Source organism: Bubalus kerabau, chromosome 15, assembly GCF_029407905.1.
Source record: "Bubalus kerabau isolate K-KA32 ecotype Philippines breed swamp buffalo chromosome 15, PCC_UOA_SB_1v2, whole genome shotgun sequence".
Classification (NCBI taxonomy): domain Eukaryota; kingdom Metazoa; phylum Chordata; class Mammalia; order Artiodactyla; family Bovidae; genus Bubalus; species Bubalus kerabau.
In genome coordinates, this window is record NC_073638.1 from 67652241 (window position 1) to 67666538 (window position 14298).

The 14298-nt window shown below is 43.4% G+C and overlaps 1 protein-coding gene across 1 annotated transcript; it reads left to right on the forward strand.

The window, feature by feature from the left end:
- Positions 1 to 5389: 5389 nt before the first annotated feature.
- RAG1 (recombination activating 1) lies at positions 5390 to 12771 on the forward strand. The gene is made up of 2 exons (XM_055549322.1): positions 5390 to 5794; positions 7517 to 12771. The coding sequence occupies exons 1-2, from the start codon at positions 5747 to 5749 to the stop codon at positions 10658 to 10660; spliced, it is 3192 nt and encodes a 1063-aa protein (XP_055405297.1). The 5' UTR covers positions 5390 to 5746; the 3' UTR covers positions 10661 to 12771.
- The last annotated feature ends 1527 nt before the right edge of the window (positions 12772 to 14298 follow it).

The following is a 14298-nucleotide window of genomic DNA, read 5'->3' on the forward strand; positions in this document are numbered from 1 at the left end:
CTTTGGCCACCTGAAGGGAAGAGCTGACTCATTTGAAAAGACCCTGATGCTGGGAAAGATTGAGGGCAGGAGGAGAAGGGGACGACAGAGGATGAGATCGGCATCACCAGCTCGACGGACATGGGTTTGGGTGGACTCCGGGAGTTGGTGATGGACAGGGAGGCATGGCGTGCTGCAATTCATGGGGTTGCAAAGAGTCGGACACGACTGAGCGACTGAACTGAACTGAACTGAGGAATGTCTAGAGAGGGCAGCACAGCACAGGGAAATCCTCGCACCTGATGCTAACAGTTTTTGCTGAAGATGAGAACAAGGCCGCCCCTCACATATTAGCTGAGCACAGAGGTACTTGGTCTGAGAAATATAAAGGGGATTTGAAACAGAGACCTTGCTAGGTAGACTGAAGTTCGTTTTTGAGTCATCCTCACACTCTTGCTGCCGATGGCTCTCAGTATTCTCCTTTTACAGAATAGTGAAGTGGTTGAGAACATGCACTTTGAATCCCACTTCACTATTTAGTGGTGTGTGTCCATGGGTAAGCTTCTCCATTGGTTTAAACTTCTGTGGCTTCTCTTTAGAAAAAATAATATCGAATGCACAGCGTTGTGGTGACAAATAAGTGATAGTAAGTAAAGAAAAGCACTTGGAAGCCTGGCCTATTGCTCTGGATAACAGGGGGCTAATATAATCAATATTGGGATGTAGATGAGGAGATAGCATCTCATAAATCTTTTACTTGGATTTGAGTAATATAGCTAAGACCCAAAGCAATTGAAGGCACAGATCCTAGTCTGTTCCTTCAAAACTCTAGTAATGTAAATGTAGTGTTGTTTCAAGGAGCACAAACTTCCCTTACTGAGAACTGTCCAGGTAGGTCATTTCAAAATTATAATAAAAGTGATCACAGAGTTAGCATTTGATAAGTACCTATTCAGGGCAGATCTCTGGGCTTCCCAGGTGGCTCAGTGGTAAAGAATCTGCCTGTAGTGCAGGAGATGTGAGTTTGATCTCTGGGTTGGGAGGATCCCCTGGAGAAGGAAATGGCAAGCCACTCCAGTATTCTTGCCTGGGAAATCGAATGGACAGAGGAGCCTGTGGGCTACAGTCCATGGGGTTGCAGAGAGTTGGACACAACTTAGAGACTAAACAACAACAAGGGCAGATGCTGTTGCAAGTATTTTCCTATGATAACTCTCGCTGTATAAGCTCACTGACTATTTGAGGTATATGTATCTCCATCTTACAGATGAGGAAACTGAGGCACAGGTATAGAACCTTGGCAGAAGTCCAAAATTATGTTGACAAGATCACTTCCAACCAGTCTTGGGGAGTGACCTGGCGGCTCTGGCAGTGTTCCAGCACACACCAGAGTGTGGTTCTACACTCAGGTCCCCCAGCTAAGCTTCCTGAAGAACCAGGTGGCAGCTGGAGCTGGGGGCTCACGGGCTGTGATTGGCTACCATCACTTGTGGTTAGCCCTGTGTGGTGGGGGGAGGCTGGGAAAGGCAGTGGAGACTGATAAATAATGCAGCAGCCTGCCTGAAATACAGGAGAGCCCCCTCTGCCTTCTCTTTGGTATCAAGTGATATCAACTGAATTGCAGTCTTCCCAACACTTTGCCCAGGCAGCCCGCTGAGCAAGGTAACACTCATGCTTTTCATGCCTTGAGTCACAATATTTATTATATTTTTATGTTGCTAACTAGAAGTACTTGGGCTTTTTCCCTTGTGGGGAATGAGAAGAGGGATAGAGGGAAGCTGATGTATGTTTGGTTTTTCTCTCTAATGTGCTTAAAATAGGAAAGGAACAAGAGACCAAGTTGAGGAAGACACTGTAGGTTCATAGAGAAGATGCAAAATATCCGAATTACTGTAAATGAGGGCTGTAGGCAGAGGAAGGGCTTGGGGGAGTGTTTATTTATTTATTTGGCTGCAATGTGTGGCTTGTGGGGATCTTAGTTCCCTGACCCAGGGATCAAACATGTGCCCCCAGAAGTGGAAGCTCAGAGTCCTATCCAATGGACTGCCAGGAATTTCCCAAGTAGTGCCTATTGAAAGGATTTGCAAAGAGAATCAGCAGAACGAATGGAGTGAGACTCTTGGAAAAAGTACTGCGCTGATCCAGGCAAGAAAAATAATCAGGAGCAAACAAATTTCAGGGTTGGAGGAAATATGTACTTGCCCAGGTATTTGCCAAGAATTGCCAGGAATTTCCTGAGCTGCATCAGATTAAGTAGGAGACCAGTATATCCCAAAGCATGACCTGCAGGCCCCTAGTAGTAGTACCACTGAAATGCTTGTTTAAAAAATACAATTTCTGGACTCTGTCCCAGATGGAGAATCAGACTCTCTGGCACCTGATGATCTGCATCATTGTTTTAAAACACAAGCTCCCTAGAGATGCTGGCACATAGCAATTTTGAGAACTGCCACTGTAGAGACCCTACACAGAGGTTACGTTCATGAACAGGATTCCTGATCAGGGCTGTGACAGGGCACTTCTTTCTGAAGTAGTTCAAGCAAGAAGTTGCCTGGAGGAAGAGCAAGAATCCTCAGGTCATTTTGTAGATGCCTTGAGACATAAAAAGGCTTTTGATGCTGTCAGTTTTTTGATGTTGGTGTTTGGCAAAAAGCAGACAATAGTTATTTGTGGAGTGAATGAATAAATGAACGAATGAGTGCAACGGGTGTGACAACAAGGGGTCACGCTTGGGCACACAGTAGTCACTCAAGCATTGTGTGGGGGACCAAAGACGTTAAGAGGAGGGATTGTGGACCAAGTACTAACATGTACGTGTGTGCAGAGTAGGGGGCTGGGCTGGGAGTGGGGGCAGTGCTGCAGCTCTGCCTTCCGAATTAACTAATGATGCACTCACATGAATGACAGTTTCTGCCCCAGCCAAGTCACCTTAGACTGGCTGCCAAAGTGAATCCACACCCTGTAGGGAGAAGGACCGCTCCAGCTGTGATGGAAGGTCATAGCAATGCTGAGAGGGCAGAGCACGATGGGAACAGGGCTGAGCCAGCAACAACCACCCTGCCTTATAGAGTCTGATGCTGGTCCCACCACTGAGACCCTGTGTTAGAAGAGAGGAGATCAAGAGTTTGCAAGATTCCCAGGTGTCCAAAAAAAAAAAAAGACCACAGGATAACTCTTTCATGGTTCTAACTTCATGCTGTCTGCAAGTCCATATTTCAGTCCCCTTTCAACTTGTTTGGAATTCTCAGGTGGCTCAGTGGTAAAGAATCTGCCTGTCAACGCAGGAGATATGGGTTCGATCCTTGGGTTGGGAAGAGCCCCTGGAGAAGGAAATGGCAACCTGCTCCAGTATTCTTGCCTGAGAAATCCCATGGACAGAGGAGCCTGGCAGGCTACAGTCCACGGGGTCGCAAAGAGTTGGACACAGCTGAGCGACTGCGAATGCATACACAGGTTTACCAGAAAAGAAAAGCTAACAATGGTGGTCAGATTTGACACTTGGCCAAACTTTTCTGGGAGGAAATTTAGGAAGAAGTATGGGAAAATGAGGAAGGAGAAGAGGGTGTCAGAGGATGAGGTGGCTGGATGGCACCACCAATGCAATGAACATGAACTTGGGCAAACTCCGGGAGATGGTGAGGAACAGGGAGGCCTGCGTGCTGCAGCCCATGGGGTCACAAGAGTCAGACGCGACTGGGCCACTGGACAACAACAACAACAACAACAATGGGAAAATGACTATGGGTACATGGAAATCTAGCCTTAAAAATGTTTTTATCCTAAAGTGAATATATCACAAAAATTTAAAAAATAATACATATTTGTTGTGAAAAATTCTAATGATATAAAAATGAATTAAATAGAAAATTAGAGCTCTTACCGGTATCAATTCTATTTTCTTAAGAGTTGACATTGTGAAGGTTTCAGTGCATACCTACCCTTCCAGACTGTATATATTTTCAGATATATACAAATATGAACAAATATGCACGAATGAGGTCTTACTACACTTGCTATTGCTGTTCTTGTCTCTGCTTTGTCATGTGGGCATCATTTTATATCTTAATGTATACAGAAATTGCATATATGTATCAATGCATATAGAAAATTTTAATTTCTGTGCTGTTTTCCATTGTGTACCTGGTCCATAGTTTGTTTAATAATACTTGGTGATTATGCTGTTTTCTATTTTGCAAAGTAAGAAAAAAATTTTTAAACACATTTAAAATTTTTTTCTTTCTCTCTCTCCATATAAAATATCACTATGGGAATAACCTGTGGGAATGTTTTTATAGAATTTTCTAAAATCAGATTTATTTCACCAAAGATAATATATATTTCAACTTTTAAAAGACATTGCTGCATTTTCCACTAGAAATATTATACCAATTTATACTCCTCCCAAGAATGTATGAAGATACCTTCATTCCCTGTACCTTCATTAATGCTGATGAGCATCAGTCTCATGTTTTCAATCTTTGCTAATCAAATAGATAAATGATATCTGATTAGAACTAGTTATTAAAAGTTCTATCTTCTAAAAATAATAGATGCTTATTTCAGAGGCAGTAAAAATCCTCCATAAGGATAAAAAATATAAAACATCTATAGCTTTCACCTCGGAGAAGGCAATGGCACCCTACTCCAGTACTCTTGCCTGGAAAATCCCATGGACGGAGGAGCCTGGTAGGCTGCAGTCCATGGGGTCTCAGAGAGTCGGACACGACTGCGCGACTTCACTTTCCCTTTTCACGTTCATGCATTGGAGAAGGAAATGGCAACCCAGTCCAGTGTTCTTGCCTGGAGAATCCCAGGGACGGGGGAGCCTGGTGGGCTGCCGTCTATGGGGTCACACAGAGTTGGACACGACTGAAGCAACCTAGCAGCAGCAGCAGCAGCATAGCTCTCACCTGTGTGCATGCTAAGTTGCTTTACTTGTGTCCAGCTCTTTGTGACCGTATGGAATGTAGCCCTCCAGGCTCCTCTGTCCATGGGATTCTCCAGGCAAGAATGCTGGAGTGGGTTGCCAAACCCACCTCTAGGGGATCTTCCCAACCTAAGGATCAAAACTGCATCTCTTCTGTCTCCAGCATTGGCAGGCGGGTTCTTTACCACTAGCGCCACCTGGGGAAGCCTCATAGGTGCCACACATCACCACTATTAGCTTCTTGGTGTATGTTTACCAAAAAAAGAGAAGAATAACACATTTTCCCTACTCCATTCTTGCTTCTAGTTTGGATAAACTTGTAGCAGCTAAATAGAAAAACAATCTAATAAGTAAATTTGATTTGGATGTCAGTGGCTAATAATAGCGTGGTGATGGTACTTTTTCTGGGAGTACTTTCACAAATGTATTTCAGCTGATTCTGATAGACTATTTTAGGGTAGTGGGAGTCAAGGCGAGGTGTGGGTAGGGAGGGGAGACGGTTCTAGGGCTCCTTCTAACATGCCTTGACTTACTGATTGTGAAAGTTCAATATTTAACTTGAATAACTCTAGAGATGGTCATGCATGTTTTAAAAGAATTCAAAGTATTATCTTGGGATTCCAGAGAACTAGTGTGCTAGAAAAAGACAGGGAAGGGGAAGGCTAAAGAAATGAAAAAGACACTTGGGAATGAGTTCAAACCAAGGCGACAGAGGGGGCATGGGAAGGCCCCTGACCCTGACCCAGGACAGAATTTAGGAACATAATTGAACCGTATGCGACTTTGAGGTGTTGGTTGGGCTGCAGCTGAAATACTTCTGAGGTTAAGGAGGCCTTTGAAATGGTTTGGAACTGTTTGGTTCTCACACAGTCCTGCATACAGAACAAGGTAACAGGATTTCCTTTTCAACCCAGACTTGGAAGTTGGCTATTAGTTTTTACAAAAACATGAACCTCCGAAACATAATGCATGCGAGATGGAGCAGACTTCAGCGGTTTAAAGGGACGGCCTGACCGGAAACAGTCGGCAGCCATCAGGCAGCCCTGGCGGCTCCCCCTGCCCTCCCGCCCCCCACCGCCAACCCCACCTCTGGGCAAAGCGTGTTCCTCTGAGGGTTAGTCTCCATGACCATATGACTAGAAAAATATCAATTTGGTTAGTTAATTGAGGGGAAAATGTTATTTAATATAATCACCAAGTCAAGAGCATTAAACCAGAGACTTCCCTGGCAGTCCAAGTAATTAAGACTTTGCCTCCCATTGCAGAGGGTGTGGGCTGGATTCCTGATCAGGGAGCTAGGTTCCTGCATGCCTCACAGCACTGCACCTGCCCCCACCAAAAAAAAAAAGCCCAAAACATAAAACAGAAGCAATATTGTAGCAAATTAAACCAAGACTTTAAGAAAAAAGTGCATTAATCCAGCCAAATATGGGATATATAGATGACAGTTTGAATATACAGTTGCTGTTTTTTCCAGTTATGTGTACTAAAGAATTTTGAGAATATTGGGCTAATTGGGTCTAGAGATACTCAAATGGCATTTTAAGACTTTTTCTCTACAGCGCCATGATGGCTACACCACAACACAGATTTCTAGGGTTTCCTGAAATGTATAATTGCTAATGTTTTTCAAAGAAGAAAAATATTACTCCCACCTCTTCTCATTACAAACTATAGAGCTAATTAATGATCAGTGCGTGGTAATGACTTTCAGGATGGCCTGTGGAATTTTATCTGAAAAAACTCGAATTTTTCATCTTAAAAGTTCTTCAGAATCTTTGTATATGCACACTGTGGTTTGTTTCAGGTTTAGAGAGTTCTGTGGGGTTTGTTTCTAATGGAGACACAGCCTTTTAATTTACAGCAGCGTTCACTAATTAAAATTGTAAGCATAATTACTATCCATGATACTTATTATTAGCATGCATTCATAAAGCTCAAAATTCACTTCATCCTTTCAAGTACTGAGTAATTAGTTTCTTTGGATTTGTAGCTTTATCATCCTTTTATGTCCCGTTTGGAAGAAATAAACAATCAACCTCCTGGGAGACAGCTTTAAAAAGCTGGAAATACATTGTCCAGCTACTGCAAAGAGGCTGATACAATGCAGAAAATATGACTTTTCTTTGGTTTTAGTAGCCAGTTTTTTCTTGCATTTATTTGGCAAACAACTATTGAGCATGTAATGTGTACTAGGAACCTTGGGGATACAGAGGTAAATCGTTCAGAGATTTTTGTCCTCAGAGACCTTAAGGTTTTAGTAAAAGGGAAATAATATTGTATATATGGTATGTACATCAACTGTACCTCAATAAAAATAATAAACTAAAATATAAGGTTGTAGACATATATGTAAAATAAACTATGGTGGTGCACGTACTTACATACCTGGTTTAAATGACCATCTACACTGTAAGAACAGGGAATGACTCTATTCTCTGATATATGATCAGCACCTAACATAGTATATTAAAATAGGAGATTTAATAATTAACTTTCTGGATGACTTAATAAGTGAATAATTGAATGTACTAATCTGTATTCTTTCCAAGATGCATCAGTGGGATGTTGACATTTTTTCCTCATCTGACTTGTTTTTATTGTTCCCAGGTACCAGCCAGCATGGCTGTCTCTCTGCCACCTACCCTGGGACTCAGTTCTGCCCCAGATGAAATCCAGCATCCACATATTAAATTTTCAGAATGGAAATTTAAGCTGTTCAGGGTGAGATCCTTTGAAAAGGCCCCTGAAAATGCTGAAGCAGAAAAGCAAGATTCCTCCGAGGGGAAGCCCTCTCTAGAGCAATCTCCAGCAGCCCTGGACAAGGCTGGTGGTCTGAAGTCAGCCCTGACTCAACCGGCATTAAAGCCCCACCCAAAATTTCAGAAAAAATCCCATGATGATGGAAAAGCAAGAGACAAAGCAATCCACCAAGCCAACCTGAGACATCTCTGCCGCATCTGTGGGAATTCTCTCAAAGCTGATCAGCACCACAGGAGATATCCAGTCCATGGGCCCGTGGATGGCAAAACCCAAGTCCTCTTACGAAAGAAGGAAAAGAGGGCCACGTCCTGGCCAGACCTCATTGCCAAGGTCTTCCGGATCGACGTGAAGGCAGATGTGGACTCGATCCACCCCACTGAGTTCTGCCATAACTGCTGGAGCTTCATGCACAGGAAGTTCAGCAGTGCCCCGTGTGAGGTTTACTCCTCGAGGAATGCAACGATGGAGTGGCACCCCCACACACCATCCTGTGACATCTGTGATGCTGCCCGTCGAGGACTCAAGAGGAAGAGTCAGCCGCCAAACTCGCAGCTCAGCAAAAGACTCAGAACTGTGATCGACCGAGCGAGACAAGCCCGACGGTGCAAGAGAAGAACTCAGGACAGGATCAGCAGCAAGGAACTGATGAAGAAGATTGCCAACTGCAATAAGATACACCTCAGTACCAGGCTCCTGGCAGTGGACTTCCCAGCGCACTTTGTGAAATCTATATCCTGCCAGATTTGCGAACACATTCTGGCCGATCCCGTGGAGACCAACTGTAAGCACGTCTTTTGCAGGATCTGCATTCTCAGATGCCTCAAAGTCCTGGGCAGCTATTGTCCTTCTTGCCGGTATCCCTGCTTCCCCACTGATCTGGAGAGTCCGGTGAAGTCTTTTCTGAGCATCTTGAACTCCCTGATGGTGAAATGTCCAGCAGAGGAGTGCGATGAGGAGGTCAGCTTGGAAAAATACAATCACCATGTCTCAAGCCACAAGGAATCGAAAGAGACTTTTGTGCATATCAATAAAGGGGGCCGGCCCCGCCAGCATCTCCTGTCCCTGACCCGCCGGGCTCAGAAGCACCGGCTGAGGGAGCTCAAGATGCAGGTCAAGGCTTTTGCCGACAAAGAAGAAGGTGGAGATGTGAAGTCTGTGTGCCTGACCTTGTTCCTGCTGGCGCTGAGAGCGAGAAATGAGCACAGACAAGCGGATGAGCTGGAGGCCATCATGAAGGGACGTGGCTCCGGCCTGCAGCCGGCTGTCTGCTTAGCCATCCGCGTCAACACCTTCCTCAGCTGCAGCCAGTACCACAAGATGTACAGGACTGTGAAGGCCATCACCGGGAGGCAGATTTTCCAGCCTCTGCACTCCCTTCGGAGTGCTGAGAAAGTCCTTCTGCCAGGCTACCACCCCTTCGAGTGGCAGCCACCTCTGAAGAACGTGTCTTCCAGCACTGACGTGGGCATTATTGATGGACTGTCTGGACTGGCCTCCTCTGTGGACGATTACCCGGTGGACACCATCGCCAAGCGCTTTCGCTATGATGCAGCTTTGGTGTCCGCTCTGATGGACATGGAAGAAGACATTCTGGAGGGCATGAGAGCCCAAGAGCTTGACGACTACCTGAATGGCCCCTTCACCGTGGTGGTGAAGGAGTCTTGTGATGGGATGGGAGATGTGAGCGAGAAGCACGGCAGCGGACCGGCAGTTCCAGAAAAGGCGGTTCGGTTTTCTTTCACGGTCATGAAAATCAGCATTGCTCACGGGTCACAGAACGTGAAGGTGTTCGAGGAAGCCAAGCCTAACTCCGAGCTGTGCTGCAAGCCGCTGTGCCTCATGCTAGCCGATGAGTCTGACCACGAGACCCTGACGGCCATCCTGAGCCCTCTGATTGCCGAGAGGGAGGCCATGAAGAGCAGCGAATTAATGCTGGAGATGGGAGGCATCCTCCGGACTTTCAAATTCATCTTTAGGGGCACCGGCTACGATGAGAAACTGGTCCGCGAAGTGGAAGGTCTCGAGGCTTCCGGCTCAGTCTACATTTGCACCCTTTGTGATGCCACTCGCCTGGAGGCCTCTCAAAATCTGGTCTTCCATTCCATAACTAGAAGCCACGCTGAGAATCTGGAGCGCTATGAGGTCTGGCGTTCTAACCCCTACCATGAGACCGTGGAGGAACTGCGGGACCGGGTGAAGGGGGTCTCGGCCAAACCCTTCATTGAGACTGTCCCTTCCATAGATGCACTCCACTGCGACATCGGCAATGCGGCTGAGTTCTACAAGATCTTCCAGCTGGAGATCGGAGAGGTGTATAAGAACCCCAACGCCTCCAAAGAGGAAAGGAAAAGATGGCAGGCTACCCTGGACAAGCACCTCCGAAAGAAGATGAACCTGAAGCCTATCATGAGGATGAACGGCAACTTTGCCCGGAAGCTCATGACCAAAGAGACGGTTGAGGCAGTTTGTGAATTAATTCCCTCCCAGGAGAGGCACGAAGCCTTGAAGGAACTGATGGACCTTTATTTGAAGATGAAACCCGTCTGGCGATCCTCATGCCCTGCTAAAGAGTGCCCGGAATCCCTCTGCCAGTATAGCTTCAATTCACAGCGCTTTGCTGAGCTCCTCTCCACCAAGTTCAAGTATAGATATGAAGGCAAAATCACCAATTATTTTCACAAAACCTTGGCTCACGTCCCTGAAATTATTGAGAGGGATGGCTCCATTGGGGCATGGGCAAGCGAGGGAAATGAATCTGGCAACAAACTGTTCAGGCGTTTCCGGAAAATGAATGCCAGGCAGTCCAAGTACTACGAAATGGAAGACGTTTTGAAACATCACTGGTTGTATACCTCCAAATACCTGCAGAAGTTTATGAATGCTCATAATGCCCTGAAAGACTCGGGGTTTACCCTAAACTCGCAGGGAGGCTTAGGGGACTCGTTAGACCTAGAGGAATCCCCAGAATCCCAAGATTCAATGGAATTTTAAGCAGGGCAGCCGCTTATGAGTTGGTTTTGCAAATATGTTTTCCTCTGGGTGGCATGAGACCTTCTCCTGGTACCCTGCACTCCAGTGTGTGGGGCTTCACCACCCAGGCAGTGGTAGGTTGGAGAGGCCGCAGATGCCGAACCCATGTCAGGAATGGGTAACTGGTGAGCTGATTGCTTGAGCTGTTTAGGGAGTTCAGAAATGCAACAGAGGAAACCAGTTATTTGAAAGCTCAATAGCTGAGAGGAGGAGTAACTGCAGAGGAGCAGAGATGAACAAAGATAGGTATGTGTGTGACTGAGTAACGTGAAAATCAAGTCAGGGTTGCCAAAGAAGCCAGGGGAGAAATTTGACTTGTGGTCCCCATCCCCCCACCAAGTTACTCTAGTTTATATTGAGCTGTGTTTTTTATATCATTTTTGTAGAATTCTTGGTTTTATAAATTTCACATATTTTGGCTTATTCTACAAGATTCAAAACAGCTTTTCAGATATCTGTAGCAATAATATCTTCCTTGTGTATGGTACAGTGACCTTGACAAAGTGCTCTTGGTACATCCTGTCATTTGGTACACTTATGCAGAAATACCCTACATCCAGAATACTTTTGGAAAATCAGTCCTTTTCTGAATTTAAATGATGTCTCTTTTGTAATGGTTGGAGTTTAGGAGATCATCTGTACCATGGATTTTTCAATAACAAAGTTAGAAGAATAAAACTGTTAGCTGCAGTTAGTTATTAATTTTGTGGTAGTACATGTTTAGTTTGCTATCAGTAGCCAAGTATGATCTTTATTTTTATTTTTAACTAGATTCTTCAAATGATTGTCCATACAATCTCAAAGCCACATGGGCCTTTTTTATTTTGTTTTTACTTAAAAAAAATTATTTCTAATTGGAGGATAATTGCTTTGTAAAGTTGTGTTGGCTTCTGCCATATAGCAACATGAATCAGCCATAGGTATACACATGTCCCTCTTCTCTTGAACCTCCCTCTCACCTTCCAATCCACAGTGGTCTTTTAAATCTGGGTTTGTTTACTGTATAAAAACAGATTTAATGTCTTGCTGAAAATTTCTGCCAGGTTTTCTCCATATGAAACCTGGACCAATTTTACTAAATCTAGTTTTCATGGTGTCTTTCTGTCTACATTATGTTATTTTTTTTTTTTCTATTATGATCAGTTTAATTTCAGTGTATTAAGGTTTTTGTAGCAGGAAATTGTTGTACTTTTCTCACCTGCTAAGTTTAGAGGGAGGGCTTCCCAGATGGTGTCAATGGTAAAAAATCCGCCTGTCAATGCAGGAGATGAAAGAGAGATGGGTTCAATCACTGGGTTGGGAAGATCCCCTGAAGTAGAAAATGGCAACCCACTCTGGTATTCTTGCCCGGAAAATTCCATGGACAGTGGAGCCTAGTGGGCTATAGTCTGTGGGGTTGCAAAGAGTCAGACATGACTGAGCCACTGAGCACACGTGCACAAGTTTAGACGGAGCCTGCTCATGGTACAGTGGAAGAGTTAACATTTGTAGAGGTTTTTTTTTTTTTTTTTTGCCACTTTTAGAATATTTCCACATTCATCCACATTCATTTTGCCTCATTTTTCCTCACAACAACTCTGTGGGGTAGACATTGCTATGATTCTCATTTGTGGAGGGTTAAATGATTTGCCCAAATTTACGGGGATAGTAAATACCTGATCTGGAATTTGAACTCAAATCTTATGTCTTCAGATTCCATGTTGTTTCTGCCACAAAAACGAACCATTAATTTTTTTGAAATAAAGCAGTAACATAATTTGTTTAGAATCTACAACTCACCACTATAGTTCATAATCTTGAGATTGCATTCTTGGGAGCAGGGACGGGTGGGTTTTAAGTCCTTGGTGTGCTTAGGGCCTTTTGCTAGGAGGAAGAATTGTCAAAGTTCTCAAGAGCCCCCCCAAACCTCTGGTGGCTCCAGTTTCTGGAAACTCTTATCTGCATCCTTAGGAATTTGGGAATTGCCAATTGCTGGCAATTTAGAGCAGGCATGGGAGTTTATATGCTAGTGAGTCATAATGATATGTTAGTGTTAATTAGTTTTTTTTCTTCCTTTGATTTTATTGGCCTTAATTGCCACTCTTCACACACAGTATATCAAAGAGCTTTGTAATTTTGTTGTCAAATGTGCATCAGTGATATTATCCTAAATGGTATGCATTTGATGCTTTTATAGGGATTGAACCTGGTATTTTCCATTTAAACAATACAGCAGTTTTTTCTTGCTTTTTTTGTATAGAATATATAAATTACAAAGATACTTGTAATTTAGTTGTCAAAAACATATACATATTTTAATTTTATTTTTTCTAGAAAACGTTTATGTTTTACATTAGGTAAACTAATGGACTTTGAAGCCACCCCTTTCCTTCATCCCCTTTAATCCTTACAGCATGTCTCTGCCCTAATAAACAGCTAAATTCCTGTAATCTTCTTACTCCCTGAGGCATGCTTGCTCTGGTTTGTGGATTTTTTTTTCCCACTTCCTCTCTGTTACTCGATTGGTGGCAATGTAAACACTCTCCAATGTTAAATTCAACTTTTCTAGCATTGTAGGAATTCCTTTGAATGCGTGTGACTAACAGCATGATTTATAGGACAACCCTCCCAATAATCCCTTAATCAGATCACATTTTAATAAACCCCAGGAACATCTGGCTGCAGGAATTTCAATATGTAGAAATGCAGCCTATGGTTGTTTTTGTCCTCCTCACTGTTGAGTTTGTAATATCCTAGACCCTGGTTTTATATTCAAGTCTTATTTTTGACAGTGTCCATTGTAAATGCGGTCACATTCTCTAGGGAAATTCACCACACTGAACGGAGCATTTTTTTTTTTTTTCCTCTGAAGTATAGACTGAGACTTGAGAAGTGAAAAGCATCTTTTTTCCATGAAACCTGATTCTACAAGTTCTCCTGCCAACCCGCTGAGGTGCACTGCAGGGACCACTGATAATGGCTGATGAAAATGGATGAATAGTCGGTATGAGGTCAAAAAGCTCCTTGGGATTAATAAATATGTACCGAGAAGCAGGAACAGGAGCAAAAGATGTCTTTTCCTTCCAAGTGAATTAAAATTTAGTTTTGCCTCAATTTGTTATCACAAAATATAGATGAAGGTAAAGATTTTTTTTTTTTGGGTTGAGCTTTTGGAGGCAGAGTTTGTAAGCATCAGTGGTGGCTGTGAGAATGAATCATCACTTCGATGCAAATGATTTTTGATTGCGGATATGTCTGTGTCTTCAGTTATTGTATGAGAGGTGGTCTATTCTTTCGATGTTGAGAGATTTTGTGACTATATTTTGTCACTATTTGATTTTTTCCATTTAACTACAGTGACCTACATAAATATACCTCATTCATTTTTGGTGAGATTTTTCCTTTTGTGAAATTGCACTTCACTTTATTTTCATACACATAATCGTAAAGTTTGTTTAATGGCTTCTAAGACCTTTCTTCTTCTTTTTTTGTATTTGTTTTAGGAAAAGTTCAGGCACCAGGATGCAGTGGTTTTATTTGATGATTTGTTGTGGAGGAATTTCCATGTCAAATGTTTTTAATTAAAATATGTTTCAGCACTTAATTTTTATATTTTAATA

What these genes read in the sequence shown, in the direction of transcription:
- RAG1 (XM_055549322.1), top strand. Translation starts at nt 5,747, where the DNA reads ATGGTTTGGAACTGTTTGGTTCTCACACAGTCCTGCATACAGAACAAG. An exon ending in AGTCCTGCATACAGAACAAG is followed by an intron (nt 5,795 to 7,516) that starts GTAACAGGATTT and finishes TATTGTTCCCAG; the next exon opens with GTACCAGCCAGCATGGCTGT.